The sequence below is a fragment of the Eschscholzia californica genome, unplaced genomic scaffold (genome assembly GCF_041429995.1).
Source record: "Eschscholzia californica isolate CP2 unplaced genomic scaffold, dmEscCali1.0.p SCAF_3, whole genome shotgun sequence".
Classification (NCBI taxonomy): domain Eukaryota; kingdom Viridiplantae; phylum Streptophyta; class Magnoliopsida; order Ranunculales; family Papaveraceae; genus Eschscholzia; species Eschscholzia californica.
The window spans coordinates 1,424,239-1,441,946 of NW_028238420.1; the positions used below are offsets into that span (position 1 = coordinate 1,424,239).

The following is a 17,708-nucleotide window of genomic DNA, read 5'->3' on the forward strand; positions in this document are numbered from 1 at the left end:
TGTCAAAGAAAAAAAACTGAAATTGAAGAAACAGAGTTCCAACGCACAATCAATCTGTTTTATTATTTTCTTTCTATTCACCGCTTGATATAAATTATCATAGCTACAAGTAGCTTATTAAACTAAAAATGATATAAATAGAAAGACAATACTACAGTACTTACCCCATCCAGCATTATACTACAAATTAACAATTTTGTGTGGGAAGTTTGTTATAAACCACTTTAATTAAAAATATTGGTTGATTACTTTAATAATCAATCATTGTCATATCTTAATGCATACAAAATGTAATCAATTTAAATATATGGGATGTTCTTTCTAGTAAATGATTTTTTATTTGTAATATGTGAGTTAACAACTTGTTATCATTAATGGATATGACTTAGTTGTAGGCTGGTCAACCACCAACCATATGTTAGAAATTAATTATTTTTATTATTACTTTCTCATGGTGTATTTGCATGGGACTAATTTTTACCCACTTATGTAATCTCACTAAACTCTTATGACAAATTTTTGACTGGAATGTCATCCAACAAATAGTAATTTTCGTAAACTAGAGAATTATACATTTCATCCGATAAATAGCAGACTATGTTGACTGAAATTGAATATATCAAGTTTGTCTACTTAGTTTTGTTTATAGTTTTCAAATTAGGAAAAGTTATTTGACGAAGGAGAAAGAGGAGAGTGTGTGTTTGGGAGAGATAGAAATGAAGGTACAAACGACTTTGTAGATGTTATTTTATGAAACTATGAAAGTGATTAGTACAACTTAAGTTCATATACACCTATGGAATATAAGAGATGGAAATAGTTGAATGTGTCTAAGATAAAATGTTCTAAACTCTTTACTCATTAGTATATATAAAAAGAAGACCGACAAAATCTTTAAGATAACATGAATTTATGATAATTGTTATCTAGGAAACAACCACCACATCATAAAACTTATGTCATCCGAAATTGAAGATGAATTGCCTGTACTTTATCCAGGAGCTTCTGAAATTGAAGTTAGTGAAGAGATTATTCAAAGTGGAATGAAAATAAAATTAGGGGAGATGTTGGTGATCGGATCTGGTGGGGGTTTCTAGTGGTGGTAGAGGCGTGGTGGTGGTGGTGACGGTGGGTTATGTGATTCAGTTGTTTGTGAAGGTGGCGATGGCTTTACCGGTTGGGTATCGGAGGCGGTTTCGGTGACGAAAACGGTTTTCCGTTCATGAATGCGGTTTTCCGGTGATGATGGCGGTTTTCCGGTGACAGAGGCAGTTTTCTGATGACGGACGTGGTTTTCCAGCGACGACGACGGTTTTTCGGTGACATTAGTGGTTTTTCCGGTGACATCGGTGTTGGTTCTTTTAGATTATTTTCAGTTATTTTGTCGACCTTTAGGGTTTTTTCATTCACGACCTTTAGGGTCTTTTCATCCACGATCTTTAGGATCTTTTTATTTTTCGACCTCTATGGTCATTTTATGGAGTCAGTGTCTAGTCCAATTTTTTTCTCTTCATGAGGTACTTTACATTTAAAGGTATGCAACTCTCATGAAGTTTTCAGAGGAGAGAAATAAGAATTATCTTCCATGTAACATTGTGATTTAATCACTTATGAATGTAATGGTTCGCATGGTTTCAAAAAAAAAAAAAAAAAAAAAAAAAAAGAAAAAAAAAAAATTCATAGGAAAGTTTGATATGGGCCACTATAGTGTTATAGGCGCCTTCTTTGAGACGAACTTGAGAGAAAATTTGTAAGGAAAAAAGGTGCCATTACTATAAACATTTCGTTGACAAAAATAGAAAGCAAACCCTTAATTATTTGAGATGCAAGATGAAATGTTGAATGATAGTAAAGATGGAGAATCATTGAACGAAATAAATAAAGATATTGCACATGAATTGTCTAAATCTTAATGGGTACCATCTTTTTAAGGTCGAAAAGCAAAATCACAATAATCATGAGGAGTTCTTTAGTATGTCTATCTACTTTTAGAACAAAGCAAATATGTCTTTTTTTTTATCTTCAAGACATTTTTGTTATCATACACAAAAATTAGCCGTTTGGAATCTTGTACAATTACATAGTACTATAGTAGCCTTTATATTTCTTACGAGAAATCGCTCTTTCGTAGAAAAGGATAGCGTGATAAGATTCGGCGGAGAAACAAATATGTAGCAAATGATAAAAGAAAATACATATATACTAGACTATCTCGCGGTTCACCATTTCTTATAAGAATATGCATATGATATAAATGGAGTCGATGAAAGTTGATATAGGGGCACACCATGCCCGCCCAACACATCACGTTTGTGTTGGTCCATTGATTTAGTTAAAGTCATTCGTTATACCTACAGATATTTTCATGAACTTCGTCTTTACATTTAACAGCGCCAATATCACCAACCACCACCATCACCACCACTACAAGCATCACCAACCGCCACTGCCCCACCATCACCGCTGTCCACTGCCCCACCACCACCACCATATCTCTGTACCCTCTCCTTCGACTTATTACCACCACCATCTCTCTGTACTCTCTCCTTCGACTTATTACCACCACCGCCGCCACAACCACCATCTCTACGACTCTACCTACACCAACTGAAAATTATGGGGCTATATCAATGTGTGGGCTTGGGTCGAAACCCATCTTGGGCCTTTTTCTCAACGCGGGTCCTAAAATAGGCCCATTTTCATGACCAACCACTTGAAATTTCGGACGTGACTCATAGTAGCGAGGAACCAGATTACCAGACCAATTTTCATCACACCTCTCTCTCTCTCTCTCTCTAAGAATGAAGACGGACTTTCTAGGGTTTCCTTAAGCGTTCTTTTGTAGTAGTATTACTATTTTCTTCATTTTATCTTGATTTCTTAATTTAGGGTTTCATCTTCGTGGGTTTAAAAACTCCATCTTTGGTGACATACTTCGTCCTATAGAAGTATTTCAAAATCTTGGCGCGAAAGATCAAACTTTTGCTGGTTTTGATGGTAATTCTAATCTTTGGATTGGTTTATTCACATTCCGAACTTCTTGTTTGACTTAAATTAGTGAACCAACTCAAGTTTAGGGTTTCTTGTGAAAGATCATTTCTTGTGAAAGAATGTTAACTTCAAACAGTAACTAGATTAAAAGATTTGACTAAGTTTCAAACCTTAAGGGAAATTAGGGTATCAATTACCTAAAAAAAAACTGGATTTTGGCCTTAGAAACTTGAACAAATAGGATCAATGAAATTACTCCTGTGATTGATATGACAGACCAAGGGAAATTAGGGTTTTCACTTACATAAACAAACCTAAAAAGAAGCTCACTGGAGGTCTTTCACTTCTAATGGGTAAGAAACAGAAATTCTCTGGATTTGTTCCTGATCACTATCAAGAAGCAGAAGCAATGGGTAGATTTGAAACTGAGAGGACTACTTCAAAGTATTCTTGTTCCCCTAAGAGGAAATGTACAAGTTTAGATGTTGATAGAAGTGATAGTTTTGGCATTCCTATAGAAGTTATCTCTTTCGCCAAGATGTCTCGGTTTGAAAAGAAGGAATTGGAAATAAGACTAAAAGGTGAGCTTGAACAAGTTAGGAATCTTCAAAAGAAACTTCAACCCAGGTTGTCGGATATTGCTACTCCATCGACTAGCTATAATGAGCGAACACGGACTGAGAATTTGCAGAGATCAACGGGACTTTTGTCTGGGCAGGGAAGGAAATGGGCTCCGCCAGGTCGAAATGGTCGGAGCATGAACAAGGGTTTTCCACGAAAATGTGAGTCTGTGAATAGGGATCCTCTGTCTAGTCAATCCAATTTGAAGTTAATGACACAGTGTGAGGTACTCCTGAAGAAAGTGATGGATCAACCATATGGTCATATTTTCAATACCCCTGTGGATGCTGTGAAGCTGAATATTCCAGATTATTTTGAAGTTATAAAACATCCAATGGATTTGGGGACAGTGAAGAGCAAGATTGGTACGGGTGATTACTCAAGTCCATTAGAGTTTCTTGCTGATGTGAGACTAACGTTCTCTAATGCTATGACCTATAATCCACCAGGACATGATGTCCATATCTTGGCTCGTAAACTTAGCAGACTTTTCGAATCAAAGTGGAAATATATTGAGAAAAAACTTCCTGTTAATGAACCCACACCAATTCCGGAGCAACTTTCTGTCCCTAGAAAAAGAGAAACTTCAGCTGCTAAGTCAATTCAGCCTTCTAAAAAGAGAATGCCCAATTCGACGAGTCGTAATATTAAGACAGAAAAGATAATGACAGTCACGGAAAAATATAATCTTGACAGAGATATAAAGTCGTCAGATATAGTGTCCCCGGAACATATTATTGACCTCCTGCAGAAACATAGTGGTGGGGCTAGTGCAATTGGTGAGGATGACTTTGAGATTAATGTTGATTATCTCAGTGATGAATTCATGCGGAAGAAACAAGCAGTGGAGACAAAAGCTGAGTTTTGCGAAATGGAGGTACCTTTTCCGGTATTTGTGATCTGGTTTCCAAGTCTTTCTTGCTCTTTAAGATTCCAGAAATGTATAGGGCAGACGTGCAGTAATGTATATTATTGTCCGTGCAGATATTGAATGTCTCGGGATTTAGCAATTCGTCAATGCAACCTATCGAAGGTTAAATTTTGTCTTTATACATTGAAATCTGTATCTTTTGAGGATATTGGTTTTCTCAACTGCTATTTGGTCTTCTTATATAGGAAATGACCCTGTGGAAGAAGAAGTCAATATTGGTGAGAGTGATCCTCCAGTTTCGAAATGTTTGGTGGAGATTGACAGAGTTACATCCCCAAGTAGTAGTAAATGCAGTGCAACAAGTAGCTCCAGTAGTCGTTCAGGATCTTCCTCTAGTGGTTTGTATTTGTCTTACTTTCTATTTTTGAAGTCCGGGGAAGGGGAGAGCAGCATGATATTTTCCATTAGTGTATCAGTGTTCATAAAGACCCAATTAGGAAGAAAATGGACTTCAAATTACGTGAAGTGTTGTTTAATTACTTGAAAGCTATTTGTATTTGTTGGTATTGATAAGTATTCTCTTTAGGATATTATTTAATTGTTGGAAAGAATGGGTTGCTAGTGCACTATCTATTTCACTTTTTCGTTATTAAGATGGAGATGTTTATGGTTTATACTTTTCTTTCCTTAATTAATCTTTCCCTCCTTTGCAGATTCGGACTCTAGCAGTTCTTCAGGAAGCGATTCTGATCACGTTAAAGTTTCATCTCCATTAAATGCAACAAAAGTAACTCCTGTTAGTACTGGGTTCTATTTCACTTCTGTTCAAGTATTGGTCTTCAGATTGACTTGTTCTGCTTAAGAAAGATTAGTTTCTTTATCTGATTTTGGCATGCTTTTATGCAGGAACTCATGGGTTCTGGAGATGTGTTAAGCCAAGAAATAAATGGTGCTCCTGGTCCTCGTCGTGTAAACCGTGAGTTGCTTAGTTTCTAACGTTGTATGAACCCACTAAATGGACCTGTTATAGGTTTGATAATTGTTTTATCATCCAATTTGCATGGATGTGAAAGTTGTGTTTTGTCATGGCAGATATAATCAATTATATTAAACTCAAACTTGGTTTTTAATTATAATTGTTAGCAGACAACTTGTTTACATGAATAAGAAACTTGTAATATATTTTTTTTATCATCATTTTTCACCGTTCTCTGTCCAAAACCCAACAGGAGCACTGCCACCATCATCACATGACCCCTCACAGCCACAACCTTCGTACTTCATCGGAGCTAGAAACAATTCTCGTATTTTTCAACTCAAGATTAAAACTTGTAATGGTTAGCGCGAAAGGCTAAAATTTCCAACTTCGACACTGTTTTATTGTTCGCTATGTGCAGGACCTGTTAGTGGAATGGATCAGGTTGAGCAGAATGCACAGCCAAAACCACTTTCGGTTGAAGTCAATAGCCGACAAGAGGGTAAGCGATGGATGGTTTAATCTTGTGAGAGACCGTTCAGTTTGGTTCATGATCTTGATACTTGGTGCTTCAAATCCTTTAGGGGAGAGTGCTCGATCTGACAGTCAGGTTTCACAAGACAAGCTCTATCGTGCAGCTTTATTGAGGAGCCGCTTCGCTGATACTATCCTAAAAGCGCGAGAAAAGACAATGAACAAGGTTGGTTAAAAAGTTGGTTTTGTATTCAAGCTTACTTTGTGTTCACATATCCATTTTCCGAAATGATTCGAGTATTATTTTAATACTCTGAGGGCAGAGTGAAAAAGGAGATCCCGAGAAACTGCGTTTCGAGAAGGAAGAGCTTGAAAGGCAACAAAGGGAAGGTTTGACTTTTCACCCTTTTAAAGTGAACGTTCTCGAATGTTTAGGTATTATTTGATTTGGGAGTGTGCTACGGAATAATTATTAAGGTTATTGTGGCTATTCCTTTTCACAGAAAAGGCTCGCTTGAAAGCTGAAGCTGAAGCTGCCGAAGATGCTCGTAGACAAGCTGAACTTGAGGTTGCAGCTGAAGCCAAAAGGAGGAGGGAACTGCAGAGAGAAGCTGCGCGTCAGGCACTGTTGCAGGTTGATATATATATATATATATATATATATATATATATATTGTCGAAGTTTTATTATCTTAGTGAAGTCAAGTACATCTGCAACGTTGGTGATTTATTTGGTTGCTTGTACAGATGGAGAAGACCGTTCAAATTGAAAATTCACAGTTTCTAGAGGATTTGAAAATGCTTAGGGCTGCCCCTGTCCATGTTCATTTGCCTCCAGACGAGCCTACCCAATACGAATATGAATCTGAAGAAGGAATGGGTTGTTTCAACTTCCAGGGTGCCAGTAATCCATTAGAGCAGCTTGGACTATTCATGAAAATGGATTATGTAGATGAGGAAGAAGTTGTCCCTGCTGATGTCTTTGAACCACCACTACCACTACCACCACCACCACCACCACCATCACCACCAATTCAAGACAATGAAGAGGAAATAGAAATCGATTGAAAGGGTATATTCCATTGCTTTCTGTATGTACTTTGACAACCCAAGAAAATAGAAACGGTAGTTGTTCGATAGGAAAACCCTTGACAGGTACTCTGATTTAAAACCCTCGACAGTACTCTGATTTTCCTCAGCCTTTTTCCGTTTGAACTCTAGTTATATTACTCATTTTCTCTTTGCACTTTAGTTGTTGTATTCATTTTTCGCTTTCGTGTCGTGATCTTATTGCAGCTTCCATGTGTGGGTGGTCTGATCTGCATTCCTGGATTTCTCTGAGATGCGAGAAGTGAAGACACCAACGAAAGCTCAAAGAGTTGATTGAAACTGAACTTTGTACATGAAAAGAGATTGAGGTGCTAAAACTTAGATAGGAACCAACTAGCTTGTCAGTGCACATTTTATGATGGTTATGAAACTTTGGTTAATGTGGAAACTTTTGTTTTTTTCCGGCAGATTTCTATTCGTTTCATTTCAAATTGCAGAAAGTTGGAAAATGATGGCGTGAAAAGATGCTGCGGAGTTGCTTGATCTTTTCTCATTGCCTGGATCACACTCGTCAGAAATCTGAATAATCTGACTCAAGTGTATTTACCTAATTGAGCCATCCAGACAAGTCAAACAGAAACAAACGCTTGGCCATCTACTGAAGTCAATTCAAAACCTCGACTCAGATATCACATAGGACTTGTGAAAAAAATTTATATAACCAAATCATAATCGCAAATTACAAACTAAAGATAACAGAAAACAACAGTTATCGACAAGAAACTGGTGAATGTCTATTAACGAATCCAACCCTCAAACAATCCACATGATTAAACTTCATTGTCCACGGAAGAGTGCTCCCTCGGGTCACAAGTTCTTTATTCCTTAAATATCACAACCTAGACTCTTTATTTCCTTATTAAGTAATAACACAAGCTAAAACCCCATAAAGCATATTCATATTTCAGATTTTGAGAAAGTAAACCTCCGTCAACAGGATCGAGTACTTTACTGGGTCTTGGACATGTGAACGATCAAGTCAACAACGCGCGAGCTGCAATTTCATCAAAATATTAGAGCATATAATGAGATGATCAATATACAAGTAGGAGAATGAAGTTGTATCGTCGGTTACCTGTATCCCCATTCATTGTCGTACCACGACACAAGCTTCACAAAATTGTCGTTCAACGCTATTCCAGCCTTGGCATCAAAGATGCTTGACCTGCACAAATTATTTCTTTAGTTCCATAGACAAATATATAAAACATCTTGGGCATCTCCACTCATTGTCAACTGGTTTAAAGTCAGATGAAAACTGGCGCGCTAGATGGTCACATCACACGTGATCCATATAACCTAACAAAAAGACACGTTTTGGCCCACGGGGCCAACTTCCGGATACCAACATTACAAGGGCATTGAACAAGGTGCCCTAGATAAGAAGTTCAGAGTTATCCTCATCTACTATTACTGGCGGGGCAATTTGAGATATCTCTTAGATATGACAAAAGTAGGGCAATCTCATGATGTAGATAGTGAATAGCAACAAACCAGGGGAATTGAGCAAAGTGCCAAGAGATAAGCAGTTTTAGGGTTATCCTCATCTTTCCCACTACCAACTAGGGCTAGTTCTAAAATTGTTAGCCTTCTGAGAATGAAGCCAAATTTCTGAGGTCAATTTTGTTTCTTTGAATACTGACGTCTGGACTCTAGGGTAATAAGACAAGACACTGTACAAGACATTGATCGAGACTACGAGTTGGATTGGCTGGATCAGGTAAGCTCATTTTGGGGTTCAGATGGTAAGACCCTAATTAACTCAAGACATAGGCAAACTCTCCGAAATGCAAACTCGAGACGGATAACCTCAACCCAAAAAAAACGCGTACTCGTTCAGACCACAGGACGAAATGGAGGTCTTGATCGAACAGCACAAACATTAGATATTAAATATTATGGATTTAACGTATATCCTTACCTGTTGTCACCGACGAAATCTGTCGAAACCACGTCATCTTCAGTATAACCTAAGATGCCCTTTAGCTTGCCTTCTGACTCCTCCCTAAGAACATCAAACCAAACCATAAATGAAAAACACTTCTACCAGTTGACCTAATTACACTAATATAAATGGAAAATGATAGATTTTTCGGTTCATACTTAATGGCAGCTTTGATCTGATCATATGTTGCTTTCTTCTCGATCCTTACAGTGAGATCCACCACGGAGACATCCACAGTAGGAACACGGAAAGACATTCCTGTTAACTTGCCGTTGAGTGATGGCAACACTTTTCCGACAGCCTGCAAAGAAACATTAGTTTTACGACAAATGAATGAAAAACGAAAATAATTTCTTCTACACGTCTTAAGTCTCCCATGTTTCCAGTGATTCTGCATAACCCTAAAACCAAACGAAAAAAAATGAGACCCTTGTGAAGTTACCTTGGCAGCTCCAGTGCTACTGGGAATGATGTTAAACGAAGCAGCTCTTCCGCCTCTCCAGTCCTTGCTTGATGGCCCATCAACCGTCTTCTGGGTAGCTAAACAACGACAATCAAGAAACACCTATCAATCTACAATATAAATCTTTAACATTTAGAAATTAAACGACACGGCAAGGTAACAAGAAAACACACCAGTGATGGAGTGGACAGTAGTCATAAGACCCTCAACGATGCCAAATCTATCATTGATAACCTTGGCCAAAGGAGCAAGGCAGTTGGTAGTGCAACTAGCATTGGAGACGATGTTAATGTCGGATTTGTATTCATTCTCGTTTACACCAACGACAAACATCGGAGCATCTTTGCTTGGGGCGGAGATTACAACCTTCTTAGCACCACCCTAGGAACAATTCAAACGCAAAAAGAGAAACTCAATCAATATGCCAGTAGTGATGGATCCCAAATGCATAAAAATTGAGAAAGCAAATTACACGAAACCGTAAACGAAAAAAACTGCAGAAAGGAAAATAGTGCAGACCTTCAAGTGAGCAGCAGCCTTGTCCTTGTCGGTAAAGACACCAGTTGATTCGACGACATACTCGGCTCCAGTTTCACCCCATGGGATCTCTTCAGGGTTCCTTAAAATTGTGTTCAACAAGTATCAATTACTCAATTTCATAGCCATAATTTCGAACCAAAATGATGAAAACTCTTGAACTTCAAATACAAAAAGGACACGGAAAAACAACAAAAAAGACGCAAGAAACAATCACAAAGAGAGGTTGAAGAAGAATGACTACCTAACGCCAAAGACTGTGACTGGTTTTTCACCGAAAAGGAGGGTTTTAGAGTCCTTCACCTTGAGCTCATGGTGCTTCCATTGACCATGAACACTGTCATACTTGAACATGTATGTCTACACAGCAAAAATATAAATGTTCATACTATCAGGAGAAATCGCGAAACAACGTTTACTTACTAATTCCTTCAAGATCAAGTAAAATTTGATCAAGACAAATAGACCCACAATCTGACTCATCTGAATTTGAACTGTCCAATTGGTATAGATCCAAAATCTTCCATGTCGGACGAGTCACACAAGAACAAACATTCTATAATATGACTCGGGTCAACTCAAGACCACTGACAAGACCGCGTTTATTAATTTTCTCATTCTCTGTATCTGTGGCATCTGACTCTAAACTGTCTGATTCATATAGACCCAAAATCTGCCATGTCGGGCGAATCAGACAAGAACAAACATTCTAAAATATGACTCGGGTCACACCTCAAGACAACTAACAAGGTGGTGTTTATTTATTTTCTCATTCTCAGTAATCTGAGTCATCTAACTCTTCTGAATCTGAATTGTCTGATTCAAATAGACCCAAAATCAACCCAAATCAGCTATTTCCGCATGAGACGAGTTAGGGTTAGGCACAAAAAAAAACATCATGAAGTAAGACTCAAGCCAACTCAGACCCAGAGTCAGATTTCAGATCTTAACAGAAACTCAGACCCAGAGTCAGATCTTATTTAGAAAAAACAAACACTACTAAAATGACCATGGAGAGAGAGAGAGAGAGGGTTACCATGTAATCAGTGGTGATGAAGGGATCATTAATAGCAACAAGTTCAACATCATCTCTTTGAAGAGCAACTCTTGCAACCAATCGACCAATTCTTCCGAATCCTACCACCAATTTTGAACAAATCTTATCAAATTCTTAAAAAACAAATAACTTCTACATATAAAAATCACAGAACAGAATAGTTAAGTTCAAGTACCATTGATTCCAATCTTGATCTTTCCGGTACCTGTGTAAAAAGAAAAATTCAACCACAAAATGAAACAAAAACACAAATCAGCTTCAAATCAAAAGAAGAAAACGAAATTCTAAATCAGAATCTGCAAAATTGAAAGAAGAAGTAGAAGAGGAAAAAAGGGTAGAGAGAATTTACTCATGATTTATAGAGAGAGAGAGAGAAGTTTGAAGTAGATAGATAGAGAAACAGAGGAAAACAGAGGTGTGAAGAAAAGGTTTAGAGAAGAAGAGGATTATATTGAGGAAGAGGAGAGAGGGGAGGGGTGATATGGTCAATGTGAAAGGGTTGAAACTAACGGCGTTATGGTTATGTTTTTCTAAGTTTTGGACTCCAAATAGTTTTGTCTTGTAAAAGGTAAAACAAAGTGAGTTTTGCTCCATTGGATTGGATAGTTTTTCAACTCTGAATTTTGGAATTTCTTAAAACATCTCCAGTTGGACAACTGGAGAAAAACTCTGAAAGTCTATTTGATACACATATCACGCTTAACTTTAATAAGAAAAAAATAATCTAACCAAAATTTAAACTTTTAAGTGTAATAAGGTAGCACTTAGAAAACGCAAGAAGACATTCTAATTTGAAAAGTGTCTCTCTTGAAAATTTATAATAAATGTCTACACCTCATCATAAAGTGTGTAATAGATTGTCCTAGTAGAGAATTTATTTTAACAAAAAATCTAAAAAGCCTCAATGACACTCTATGTTTTAGAGTTTGAGTGTCTCATTCAAGATGCTCTTAAAATCAAACACGGTGGAGGTGGAAATGTATATAAATAATGACTAGAGCTAGTTTTTGGGTGCTTTAGGATAATTTTATAGCAATTATGAGCATATTTATGATGTATACAAGTTTATCTTTGGTATTTGTGCCAACATGCTGTTTCGAAAACAAATTGCAAGTTGACTTCTTACATGTTCGACCGACGCAAATGGTCATCAACAGTCAGGCTTTTCCGCTACCTGAAGATCGTGGCTGATTATGATTTCAGATATTTCCGACTTTTACTTTTGGTCTAAATCAATCTAAATCTCACTTTGGGTTTCTCATGATCGTCGATTAAATGAAAGTATGGTTATGAGATTTTACTAACACAAATGCCCCTCTTGCTAACGTTCTTTACAGTTTGTTATCCGTTATTGATATTGTGCAGTTGTGCAAAATTGGTTCTCTCAATAAACATGATTTGTTATCGGAGTGCACAGTATTAACAACTACTCCCTCCGTCCCAAAAAGAATGACCTATTTTGAAAACCCAACTTATTAAGGGAACATCATTAATTGGTGTTTGACTTTCAAAAATAACATGGTTTTTCCAGTTGTATCCTCGTTAACTATTATAATTTACAATGAAAAAATTGAACTTACCTTTAAATAAAGTTGTCATTAAATTTATAGTAGTGGGTATTATTGGAAAGAGCGAAAAGTTTCTTTCTTTATTTTTAGAAATAAGACACTAAAATGGGACAATCCAAAATAGAAATTAGGTCATTCTTTTTGGGACTGAGGGAGTAACAAACATATAGAGTATTTAAACATACTAATAAATATAGGCCAGCGCTTTGGGGAAAGCTAAATAGTTTCCGGGGTGTGAAGACTTAGTCAAAAATTGGTCAATTTTGTTTGACAATTTTATTTAGGGGGAAAGCAAGATAGCTTCTCCACCTCAGCTCTCTCTCTCCCTCCACCTCAGCTTCTCTCTCCACCTCATCTTCTCTCTCTCTTCTCCGATAGGTCGCCGGCCGGAAAATTTTCCGGCCGGCGACCATGAAGAAAAAAAAAAAAAAAAATTTCTCACATCTCTCTCTCTCTCTCTAAACTCCGGCGAAGGGGGTTTCCCTTCGCCGGAGTTCCAGTCTGTTGAAGAACAGACCGGAACTGGTCTGTTCTTCAACAGACCGGATCTGTTGAAGAACAGACCGGACTGGTCTGTTCTTCAACAGACCAGTTCCGGTCTGTTGAAGAACAGACCGGTTGAAGAACAGACCGATCTGGTCTGTTGAAGAACAGACCAGTTTCGGTCTGTTCTTCAACAGACCGGAACTCCGGCGAAGGGAAACCCCCTGCGCTGGAGTTTAGAGAGAGAGAGAGAGATGTGTGAGAAAAAAAAAAATTCATGGTCGCCGGCCGGAAAATTTTCCGGCCGGCGACCTATCGGAGAAGAGAGAGAGAAGATGAGGTGGAGGGAGGTGAGGTGAGGTGGAGGGAGGTGAGGGGGAGAGTTTCTTATTTTGAGCCATATTCCCCATAAAATATGTTTCCCCGGAAATTTTTCAAAATTTTGTATATTCCCTTTAAAATTTCAAACCCCGGAAACTATTTAGCTTTCCCCAAAGCGCTGGCCATAAATATACGGTTTGCTTTGAAGACTAAAGAGTAAAGAAATATTCAATTAATTATAAAAATGTAAAGATATTTTCGTCTTAATTATAGAAGGAAATAAAGAGATGGTTTTGTGGAAGAGAGAGAGAATTGAAAGATAAGAAAGGTCTTTCATGGGAAAAGACATTTGCTTGGGGATCAAGTTGTGTGAGAGAGAGAGCTTTATCAAAAGAAGAGGAATCACGGACAAAGACAAATATAAAGGTCATACTTACCTACCTAATCAAGTTCCAAATTTTCCAACTCCCACCCGACTAATCTCTTCTATGCCCTAACTCTGTGTGCATAAAACGTTAGCACACATGTCATCATCAATCTAGAGCTTCGGGAGCACGAGAAAGCTTCTATGGTGCACACTAGAGGTGGAGTTTTGGTTCGGAAACCCGGGAACAGCCCACGAGCCTGCTTGCGCAGAGTCAGTGGGAGCCCGGTGACCAAGTCAGTCACTACCCACCCACCCGAAAGATTAGTGACCGGTGCCCGATAACCATTTCGTCCTGCCCTTAAAACTTCATAGACAAGCTCCTCATTGGAGAAAAAACCAAAATGCCCGTCCTTTTCGTCGGGATGACCGAGCGGACACTAGGGAAGTGTGCCTGTTCGGCCCAGACATGCTGAGTAAGTGCCCGAGAAAATAATTCTGAAATCTGCCGTATTGAACTAGAAAATTCAGATGAGCTAAATTACTCCTAAAAAACTATTGCTTGCCCCCTCGAGGAATGAACCCACCTAGGAGAGACAATTTTGATGTCCAAGCATACGATCCATAGACATATATAGATGCCACACAAAGAACAAATTCATTAGGAACACACCAATTATCCACAAAGAGGTCGAAAATCTAGAATAGGAATTGAGATAAGTGTCAAATTAATATTCACGAATGATGAAAACTCTCAAAATTAACCAAAACTCATTGACGTTTTAACATTAATAATGACAATGTCTACTTTTCCCTAGATGAAGGCTTGATGAGTTAACACATAGAGATGATTTACATCTCTACCTACTGTTGTTGAACTTCGACTTTCGTCTTCTGCCAGAGCCGATCAATTGCGCTGTCAGCATCTCCCTATAAATACCAAACACGTTATTATTTAGTTCAACCACCAAAATAATACGACCAATCTATTTTGGAGTTACAGTAAGCAAGTTTCTAAAATAGATGAAAGAACTAGCCTAACTTCGCTATAAGAATGAACTCTACAAGCCAAATCAACAAGTCGAAGGGACTGAAATGTCCGTACATTATCTCAGTATAAACCCAAGCGGTTTCTTTATCAGTATCAGGACATGTTCCAAATAGAGAGAAGTTATTCATCGGGTAGGCAGACTCTATATATAATAAACGGCCAAAGATGTGTATTTGGTAGTAGGTAGTTAAACACAGAGGTCAACATTACATAAATTCATTTCATTATCCAGACTCGTTAGAATCATAACTTCGAGTTAAAGGTTCATCCTATTGTATCTATCCGACAAAAAGAGTTCACGAAATTCACGAAGATTTTTCAAAGACACAATTATATTGACAGAAACATTACATTTAAGCAAGCAAGTAAGCAACAACGATATCTAATAATAGCAGCCTAAAGATTATTCACACGGTCATAGTTGGCAGAATAATTATATAGGTTCAACTACTCTCTTCCACTAACCTAATAACCAAGTGTCTTTCTTCAAGATAGATATAACGATTTAAAACCGTAAATGATAAACTGATATAGTAAAAAACTAAACATCAATATCACAAATCACTCTCAATTGACTTCATCCCTGGTTATCTACTTATCTAACTCAAATTTGCAGTAAACAAGAATTCAAAAACTACGAACTACCCTAAAATTAAAATGTAATAAAACAAAAGCAACAATATATGATTTCGACTAAGATAAATGCAGATAAGCAAGAATATGAACCTGGGCACGGACGAAACCGCAAAGAGCAAAAGTGGAGAAGGTGCCGGTATAAATTCCATTCTCATCCAAATGTCCGATATTAAGCTGAACTGAAGCATGATCCTTAGAGGTAATCAACCTGTTCGTTGCCGAACTGCAAATCGGAAAACAATTTCATTAACAACACAAAACCATTCTAGGGCGAATATAATACACACAAAAACAGATACACAGATCAAGAACAACTAAGTTTTTAGATGTAATTAACCAAAAAAGGAAGACTTTTTCTTTTCTCTTACCATTTCCTTGGAATGTAAAGATCCATATTTTGCCCTTCTTCATTCTGCATCTTTAAGGTTTCCTTTTTAAGTCTTCAGGAACAACACAATCAAGCTGGAATTCAAAGAAAAAAATTAGAAACTTGGCATAATTAAGGAATTAAGTGTAATTCAAACGACTCGCAGAAGTTAAATGATAACCCTAATATCATCCAAAGAGGTTAGAGGCTTTGACTATAAATTAGTCTGGAAAACGATTAGATGGTAAGATAACCCTAATTTTCATGAAAGGGGTAAGGGTTGTTTGATTATCTATTAGTCTGATCAGAGTGTGGATCTTCTCTCAAATATACTAATAGATTGATGAACATACGATGTACAGAAATGCAAAATGAAAACCCTAAATTAGTAATAAGAAATCAAAATGAGTGTGTTTACGTAGCTTACCAGAGAAAAACAGGGAAGAAGCTTGAAATCGAGAGAGAGGGAAGAAGAAATCTTTAGAAATTATTAACTCAGGGTTTTATTATTATAATCAAGAAGCTCCCGCGGAAACCCTAAAAATGGTTAAACCCGAGGGCCGAGACAAACAAAAAAAGTAGACGAAAATGCCCCCAAAGTTGGTATAAGAAAAAGGATTTTTGAGGGAGAGGACCAAAAAAAGGGGTGCTTATGTGGGTAAGATCCAGGGTTATCCGGATATAAGGTTTAGGTCCAAATATTAATGGTTTTGGTGGGCCCGAGATAAAGGTACAACAGGGAATTGTGCCTAACTAGTTTAATACCCCTAATACCCTTTTATCTTTATCTTCTTTACATCTCTCTTTCTCCAAAAAATTTATACAGTTCTAATTTTTTTTAAACCATCTCTCTCTCTCTAAAAATCTCCTTTTCTCTCTATCTCTCTCTCTCGAAATTTATATATCTCTCTCTCTAAAACATTTCTACACACTTTTTTTTGGATCTTTCCTATCTCGGTAGAAACCCTAAATCCAGCAGAGATCTGGAAGCAACAAATCTGGATTTAGGGTTTAAAATACAAAATGTTGGCTCTTTTTTCTACATGGATATAGTGAAGAATGATGTTTTTGAAAGAAAAAATTAACGGTGAAGAAATCAGACCTAAGGTTATTGTTTCTGGAATACTTTGATTTTTTGGACAGGTTTTGGTGAAAGCTTAATGGTGAAGAAATATTGAAAAAAATCTGTCGGTGAATTTTTTTGGAAAAGTCAGATTCAGTGAAAATTTAATGAGGAATAAATCATTTTCTTGAACAGGGATTCATGGGTTTGGGAGAAATTCATCTTTGGGTTCAGAAACAAAGCTTCTAGTGAATATAGTGAACAATGAAGATTTGATTTACATTTAATGGTGAAGAAATCAGATCTGGAGTTATCCTTAACTTGATCTGCTTTAACTATATTTGCTTTTTTACTTCACATATTTGTTCTAGGAATATTAAAATGTTGAGTGCATAAAATGGTGCACTGAACATCTCCAGGTTCTCTTAGATATTGTCCCAATTTTTGTTATATTTAACGTCATAGATATAGGTTTACGTGTTGGAATGTAGTGTAAATTCCTCAGTTCCCGTCACATTTTACCGTTCGTAATCCGTTCCCACGATTCGTTGTTATGTGGAAGTTCACTGTACTTTTTTTAGTTTCATTCGTCTTATATTTCTATCTTTTTCCTTATTTTGTGAAGGTTGCAACGTGAAATATTTTTCTTGAACAGAGATTCATGGGTTTTAGCGAAATTTCAAATTTAGGTTTAGAAACATAGCTTATAGTGAAGAATGAAGATTTGATAAACATTTAATAGTGAAGAAATCAGATCTGGAGTTATCCTTAACTTGATCTGCTTTGACTATTTTATTTTTCTAGTGTCTA

At 37.1% G+C, this 17,708-nt stretch overlaps 3 protein-coding genes across 14 annotated transcripts; 1 reads left to right on the forward strand and 2 right to left on the reverse strand.

The window, feature by feature from the left end:
* The first annotated feature begins 2,696 nt into the window (after window positions 1-2,696).
* On the forward strand, window positions 2,697-7,731 carry LOC147547538 (transcription factor GTE10-like). 12 transcript variants are annotated; one of them, XR_015236851.1, is made up of 12 exons: window positions 2,697-4,489; window positions 4,597-4,645; window positions 4,729-4,881; window positions 5,197-5,270; window positions 5,390-5,459; window positions 5,881-5,961; window positions 6,044-6,159; window positions 6,257-6,323; window positions 6,437-6,567; window positions 6,681-7,005; window positions 7,230-7,351; window positions 7,452-7,709. XR_015236851.1 is itself a non-coding variant. In XM_086665771.1 (11 exons), the coding sequence occupies exons 1-10, from the start codon at window positions 3,341-3,343 to the stop codon at window positions 6,999-7,001; spliced, it is 2,211 nt and encodes a 736-aa protein (XP_086521897.1). In that variant the 5' UTR covers window positions 2,697-3,340; the 3' UTR covers window positions 7,002-7,005; window positions 7,230-7,450. The 12 variants fall into 12 exon arrangements, 4 of the variants coding, with proteins under 4 accessions (XP_086521897.1, XP_086521896.1, XP_086521895.1 ...); XR_015236846.1 differs by having other exon boundaries at window positions 2,743-4,501; window positions 5,197-5,279; window positions 6,681-7,088; window positions 7,452-7,731; XR_015236845.1 differs by having other exon boundaries at window positions 2,743-4,501; window positions 5,197-5,279.
* On the reverse strand, window positions 7,684-11,699 carry LOC147547539 (glyceraldehyde-3-phosphate dehydrogenase GAPC2, cytosolic). Its single transcript, XM_086665772.1, has 11 exons — window positions 11,395-11,699; window positions 11,221-11,250; window positions 11,025-11,125; window positions 10,233-10,348; window positions 9,971-10,070; window positions 9,625-9,832; window positions 9,431-9,528; window positions 9,147-9,289; window positions 8,965-9,048; window positions 8,119-8,208; window positions 7,684-8,037 (listed from the first exon to the last, which is right to left on the reverse strand). The coding sequence occupies exons 1-11, from the start codon at window positions 11,396-11,398 to the stop codon at window positions 7,992-7,994; spliced, it is 1,020 nt and encodes a 339-aa protein (XP_086521898.1). The 5' UTR covers window positions 11,399-11,699; the 3' UTR covers window positions 7,684-7,991.
* A 2,758-nt stretch (window positions 11,700-14,457) lies between these two features.
* LOC147547540 (small ribosomal subunit protein eS21y-like) lies at window positions 14,458-16,431 on the reverse strand. Its single transcript, XM_086671561.1, has 4 exons — window positions 16,263-16,431; window positions 15,837-15,930; window positions 15,559-15,691; window positions 14,458-14,711 (listed from the first exon to the last, which is right to left on the reverse strand). Exons 2-4 carry the CDS (start codon window positions 15,884-15,886, stop codon window positions 14,646-14,648), a joined length of 249 nt encoding a protein of 82 aa, XP_086527687.1. The 5' UTR covers window positions 15,887-15,930; window positions 16,263-16,431; the 3' UTR covers window positions 14,458-14,645.
* Between the last annotated feature and the right edge of the window lie 1,277 nt (window positions 16,432-17,708).

What these genes read in the sequence shown, in the direction of transcription:
- LOC147547538 (XM_086665768.1), top strand. Translation starts at nt 3,341, where the DNA reads ATGGGTAAGAAACAGAAATTCTCTGGATTTGTTCCTGATCACTATCAA. An exon ending in AGTCAATAGCCGACAAGAGG is followed by an intron (nt 5,962 to 6,043) that starts GTAAGCGATGGA and finishes CAAATCCTTTAG; the next exon opens with GGGAGAGTGCTCGATCTGAC. An exon ending in TGAAAGGCAACAAAGGGAAG is followed by an intron (nt 6,324 to 6,436) that starts GTTTGACTTTTC and finishes TCCTTTTCACAG; the next exon opens with AAAAGGCTCGCTTGAAAGCT.
- LOC147547539 (XM_086665772.1), bottom strand. An exon ending in TCATCACCACTGATTACATG is followed by an intron (nt 10,349 to 11,024) that starts GTAACCCTCTCT and finishes TTTGCTGTGTAG; the next exon opens with ACATACATGTTCAAGTATGA. An exon ending in CAGATCAAAGCTGCCATTAA is followed by an intron (nt 9,049 to 9,146) that starts GTATGAACCGAA and finishes TGATGTTCTTAG; the next exon opens with GGAGGAGTCAGAAGGCAAGC.
- LOC147547540 (XM_086671561.1), bottom strand. Translation starts at nt 15,886, where the DNA reads ATGCAGAATGAAGAAGGGCAAAATATGGATCTTTACATTCCAAGGAAA. An exon ending in CTTTACATTCCAAGGAAATG is followed by an intron (nt 15,692 to 15,836) that starts GTAAGAGAAAAG and finishes TCCGATTTGCAG; the next exon opens with TTCGGCAACGAACAGGTTGA. An exon ending in GCGGTTTCGTCCGTGCCCAG is followed by an intron (nt 14,712 to 15,558) that starts GTTCATATTCTT and finishes TGGTATTTATAG; the next exon opens with GGAGATGCTGACAGCGCAAT.